At 45.5% G+C, this 5,979-nt stretch overlaps 1 protein-coding gene across 1 annotated transcript; it reads right to left on the bottom strand.

The window, feature by feature from the left end:
- Positions 1-1,099: 1,099 nt before the first annotated feature.
- On the bottom strand, positions 1,100-3,940 carry LOC115327414 (the record flags this gene model as incomplete). The annotated part of the gene is made up of 4 exons (XM_040209223.3): positions 1,100-2,411; positions 2,820-3,036; positions 3,585-3,763; positions 3,832-3,940. Coding segments are annotated over 4 exons (1,626 nt in total), but the record flags the coding sequence as incomplete, so codon positions are not given.
- Positions 3,941-5,979: the final 2,039 nt, after the last annotated feature.

A 5,979-nucleotide genomic window follows, 5' to 3' on the forward strand; every position in this document is an offset into this window, starting at 1 on the left:
GCTGAACATATCGACAATGCGCAGTTTGTTTTTGGCCGCGAAAGAAACAGTGCAAGCTTGTTCCCCTTCCACCCGGCGGTACGAGCTAATAAAAATTTTAAAACACTGCGGGGTCAATAATGAATAACGAGTGTATCCGCAACATTTCGAATGATAAGACTGATATGTCAAGTATGCGTTACATGACAGTTTCTGGCAACTTAAAAAATTCAGGGCGTGACTTATGACGTGAAACGCTGCTACTTGTTTCGTGACTCGTTCTTCGGCTATCTCATCGATTAATGCCACAATTTGAGGGGTCACCAAGCGTTAATCATATGCTCATTCCATGACTAAATTTTGAGAGACGTCGAAATTTGCGTACGGGAATATCAGGGGTGGGCAAGATACTTCGAAATTGTATCTTCGATACCGATACTCGATACCCTCGAAAATTGTATTTGAGATACCGATACAAGATACAGATGCAAAACTAATCTCCGATACAGATACTGAATACTGTATTTTAGATACCTCGATACATCGCTAAAACCTCATCCGAAGTACTTTAAAATGGGTGTATCTTATTGCTTTAGATTAATTAACAAAGGTATTAGTTGAATTCTTGTGTTTGTTATATTGCGTCTTTTTTTCAAACGTTTACACAAACGTACAAACCTCCGTAAAAATATTGCAGCCAAGAGAGCAGCGAGGTATAAAGATACACGCTATTTCAAATCCACAGAATCTACCAAACCAAAACGTTCTATCTATAATTGAGTTTTAGTCTTCCCAAGTTTTTTTCAGAAACACGGACTATATGGTGTTAACGAGTTATAGTAGATCGTGTTTTCAGGGAAAGATATTTGTATTGGGAGCTCGCGCTACCACATCGAAGCATGCTCTGAAGCGCGCGCATGGAGTGGTATCGATCCAATGAAAACGATATACTGAAACTCCCTACTGTCGCTGTCGGGGGCTGAAGCTCGAAAAACAAATACAGGCATTGAAAGAATCAGGAGAGCGTGTTGGTTAAACATTCATGAGGAGGAACGCAAGTAAGAAGAAGGGACACACAGAAATATGAGACAGACATGGCAGTCGGTGTCTGTCTCGTTTTCATATTAGTCCCTTGAGTTTACTTGCGTTCTGAATCCTCAAGAAATGACAGACACTTTTAGATAGACGTACAAGTAGGCAGCAATTTAGCACCATGTTTTGCGTCTTTTCGTTCTGGTCGCTTTATTGTAATATTGTCGCGCAAGAGCTTGCTGCCGTTTTTGCCGCCCTGGCGGTTGAAAAACCCTTCGGTCACGATGGCACCCGTGGGACCGCAGCCTTAAGCAGAAGCATTTGCTCAAAACGCCGGTCTGAAAGTCCGCCACGATGCGGGCGTAAGATTAGCGACGAGAAGGAGAACAGCCGTTCTACAGGAGCCGAGGAGCACGTTGGGGTGTTGTATCTAATGAAGGCGCTTCTCAGAGAAGGGTATGAGCGGAGCACATCGATTTCAACTCGAGGATCTTGCAGGTAGCTCAGGAACTCAAGTTTGACTTGATCTTCCTGACAACTGGGGCTTGTGCCGCAGTGGGCTTCAAAAGAAAAGAATGCATCAGCCGATACGTCAGAGGCTGCAGAGGTTGATGGCGCGCACGCCAAAGGACGCGTGGTATGCTTGGTTGCATTTACAAAGTCAATTACAGCTTTTTCTGTGAGTTGCTGGCCATGCTCGCGGACATCTTGAGGTTCTCGTGACAACCACCGCAACTTAAAGTAAGGGTGAAGAACAGCAGCAACAGTCGCTTCATTTGCACTTCGTTTCATTCGCAGAAGCTCGTCAAATCTGCGAATGAACCCAGATGTAACCGCATCCAAAAGTGGTCTGCAGTAGACGAAGTCCATACCAGCCTTCTCCTGAAGCTTTGATTTTACGGTAAAAAGCGTTGGCAGCAGCTCCCCGAAGAAGCAATCGGACTGGGCTTGGAGTCGCGTCAGAGCGGAGGCGATGGGCTGCAGGATCTCACAGTACTCGGCAATAAATGCTAAGTCTCTTTCTTGGAATGTCTGCAGATTTAGTCCATCGCAGACATCTCGCAGTTTATCCTTCGAGCGAAGGAGGTCTTTCATGCTGTCATACAATGAATTCCAGCGTGTTACGCATGGCGTCTTCAGAGAATGCCCTAGGATGTCCACAATAACTTCAGACGAGTTGGGTCTTCGAACGCAGTTCCATAGAGCCGAACACTTTGACACGACCGATGTGTTAGCACGTTCAAAGGACGGTGTCGACAAGGCTGCCTTCGCATCTGAAGTTGCCACAAGACTCAGCGTGTGACATGCGCATCGAAGATGACGAGGCAAGTTGATTTCAGCATCGTCCAGGTTGTCGGGTTCGACCATAATTTCAAAGGACAAGTCGGCGGCGACATCATCTGCCAGTTAAAAAAGGAACACATTTAGCCGAAATACTTAAAACAGCACTCAAGATTACATATTTGGAAACATTTTACGGTGAATAACCCGTATTCATAGAAACTAAAAGAAAAACAGTTGTGCAATAATCAAAAACACTCTCGTTTGCATTAGCTCCAGTGCTTCATCTTCAATTATTTGTATTGCGTATCAAAAGAAGAATTATATGTATCACAAAAATTAACCAAGTCAGCTGCACCAGACAAGAGAAAAATTAGAATCGGTGCATAACATGACGGATATTTTTCACACTTCTTGCATTTGTAATCGCAAGTTACCCACTTGGGTTTAGGTTATTGAGACAGGCGTAAATCAGTCCTTAAAAAATCTGAAAAAATGTTTGATAATAAGTACAGCATTACCCTTACCATGGTCAGTAATCTCAGAACAAAAGCCGAACTCCCTGAAGGCTTTGGCGAAGTTGCTGGCATTGTCTGTGACCGTGGCGACGACCTTCTCCCGCGAGATGTCGAAGGACTGCCTAATGTCTTCCAGCATTTCTGCTATCCTGTCGTACGTGTGGCTTCCAGGAAACCTCCTGCAGGCCAGTGCGAGCGACCTCCGAGAAAGGGTGTCAGCATCGATCTAAATAAATATACAAATATTATCATTCATTAGTTACTTAATCATGATTTTCCAAAACTTCTACTTTTTAATACAGAATATGTTATAGGAATGGCCTCAGGCACTTCCGGCGACGCCTTCTAGGTAACGAAGGTGCGGAACACGAAAATTGAAATATAAAAGACACCGGCAGCGCTCCGATACGAACCAGCGTCCCTCAGATTATGAATCCGATGTCTTAAACACTGAACTACTAGGGACTTTTTTACGAATCTCTGACCCTCATACTGTGAATCCGATGTCTTAACCACTGTACTACCGCTCTATGAGGAAACCATATGCTTCGATTCACTTTATACGTGGGCGAAGCATAAAATCTACGTGACCTACGCGTTCCACTCCCGCTCGAGCGCTACTTTTGGCAGGGCTTTCTTCCGGAGACGCTGTTTCCAGCAGGCTGATGGAAGCTCCCCAAAATAATGCGTACACATTCTGTGTTACCACTGCCTTTGCCACGGTAGTGAAGGAAAGGGACACATTTTGTTTTATTCAAAACACAAAGCGCTTACCCAATGAACCGTGACACCCATGAAGCTACGATGGTGAGTGGACCAGATGTCAGCTGTGGTTGCAACATTGCTTTGACCAGACAACTTCTCTCGCGCGTCATCCAGAAACTTTTCCCATTCCTCATCAATTCGCCGACCTAGGGAGCGTCGCGACATCACACTAGTCCCTGGGCGCAAGCCTAAAATAGAAAAAGAGACAATGTACAATTATAATGCAGTCTGATTTCGCATAGAATTGAAAGCTCACCTGTTACAAGCTGTATGAAGCCTGGCTCTTCGACTGTCGACAATGAATGCAACCCATCCACAACGAACTTGACGATCAGATTGTCTACTTTAGGCTGAGTCAGTTGACTCCCGGGAGAGCGAAACAGTTTCGTTTGGCGCATTTTGTCAGCAGGGGCGTCGGCCTTTCTCTTGACTGCTTGTTTTCTCCACCCTTCTTTGTACTCATCGAACCTTCTTAGCTCTTGTGGATGCACGCGCTGAAACAAAATAAGTATCGATTAATTATATAGCCGCCACACAAGTAATATCACACAAAGCGTACTTCCGTAAGCTATGCAAATGCACCGTTTTGATACATAAGACAGCACTGAAAAATTAGATACATATAGATACACTCTGTTCGACTCAATGCATTTCTTGGCATGTTACAAGCAAACAAAAAATCTAATTTATGTTGATTCTGCACCTACCTTTAAGTGAAGCTTGAAATTCGAGGTTGACGAGTAGGCGCCACAGATGGTCGCTTTACAAAACGAACAGGCAGCCTTTACTCTGTCGTCCCTAGATGAAATCACGGTAAAATACCTCCCGTCCAAGATGGCACAGCGAGGAATTGTCGTTGTCTGCCATTGCTAGCCCGTCGACGCGGCGGAACAAATAACTTTCAACTCCAAGACTGGGACTGCGAAGTGCGCACCATACAGTCGGAAATATCAAGTGAAGTTCCGCGGAAAAGAAAACCAGGGACAGAGCTCAGCCTGGCCGCCTAGCGTTTTGCAGACGGCGCCCTCCTGTCTGGCTCCTGTAGTGCTCTGGGCGGCCGTGCAACCCGGGTTTGCTACAGACACACAAAAAAAAGGACAATGCCCGTGCATAGATTGCGAAACCGCTCGACTTTCTTTCGATCGTGTTTCTTTGTTTGTTGTTTTAGCTGCGGACACAGGATTTGTTTACTTGATGTTGTCTTTTCGGAGGCCTTCTATGGTCTAGTTTCCCCTGAACAAGAGTGAAAGAAAACGCAGCTTCGATTTAGAAGCGCACTTTTGCAAGTATCGGGTATTTTTACAATACACGATACTTTCAAAAAATATCTTCGATACCGATACTTCGATACATGTTTTTCTGGCAAGCGATACCAGATACCAGATACTCAACTGTATCAAAAGATAGTATCGAAGATACATGTATCTTCGATACTGCCCAGCTCTGGGGAATATGTGAACTTGAACTTCTAACGAACGAGGTGTACGTTTTATGAACTAAGCGAAGACGTTCTATACGTCAGGGTGCGTAGCAAGTGTAAGAAAATGTAGCGTCAAGTTCAGAAAGCACGCACACCCTAGATGAAGATTTAAATGGCGGAAAATATGTGGTGAGCTATTTATTGGAATGCAACAGCAAAGTATTATAAAACATTTGTGAAAAGAATGAGAGAAAAAAAAAGGGGGTGGGGGGGGGGGGGGGCGCCGTTATTACGAACTACGTGAAATGGGAACTGGTACCACAGATCGTGGGCACGGCAAATTCGCGTTCTACGATGCGATAAGTACGCGGCCAAGTCGCTAACGAACTCCTCTGTCACGGGAACGAATACCGCAGAACACGGGCGCAGCACATTCGCGCTTCACAGTGCTGTAAACGCGCGAGAATATGTTACAAACTCGGGTGTCACGCGGGAACCGATATCTCGCACGCAGAATGGGGGTGAAAAGCGCGGGAAACCGCTATATGAACTCGCATGTCACGAGAACATGTACTGCAAATTACGGACGCAGCAGATTCGCGTGTCACTGCGCGATAAACACGAGGGAACCCGCGGCAAACACGCTTGTCGCACGTACCGATACCGCAGATAGCGCGGTTGATACGAATCCCGTCGGACATCGCGTGATTGATATCCGGCGAGAATCGCGGGGTGGGCGATGTTTCGGAATGTTCTCGTTGTGAATATTCAGTCTAGAAAAAAAAAAGGATGGGCGATCTCTAGGGGGCGGGCGCCTTTACGGTGGGTTAATTTTGATCGCAGAGCTGCTATGTGTGCCCTAATTAACATTAACGGGCTCCCCGCGGTCTCCGAACTGCCTCATGCTGAGCGATCAGGTAATTTTCGTGAGGATTCCTGGTTGCAGTGGCACTCTCTCATATTGTCTAATTAAGATTTAGTACG

Source organism: Ixodes scapularis, unplaced genomic scaffold (genome assembly GCF_016920785.2).
Source record: "Ixodes scapularis isolate PalLabHiFi unplaced genomic scaffold, ASM1692078v2 PGA_scaffold3__209_contigs__length_174095766, whole genome shotgun sequence".
Taxonomy (NCBI): Eukaryota; Metazoa; Arthropoda; class Arachnida; order Ixodida; family Ixodidae; genus Ixodes; species Ixodes scapularis.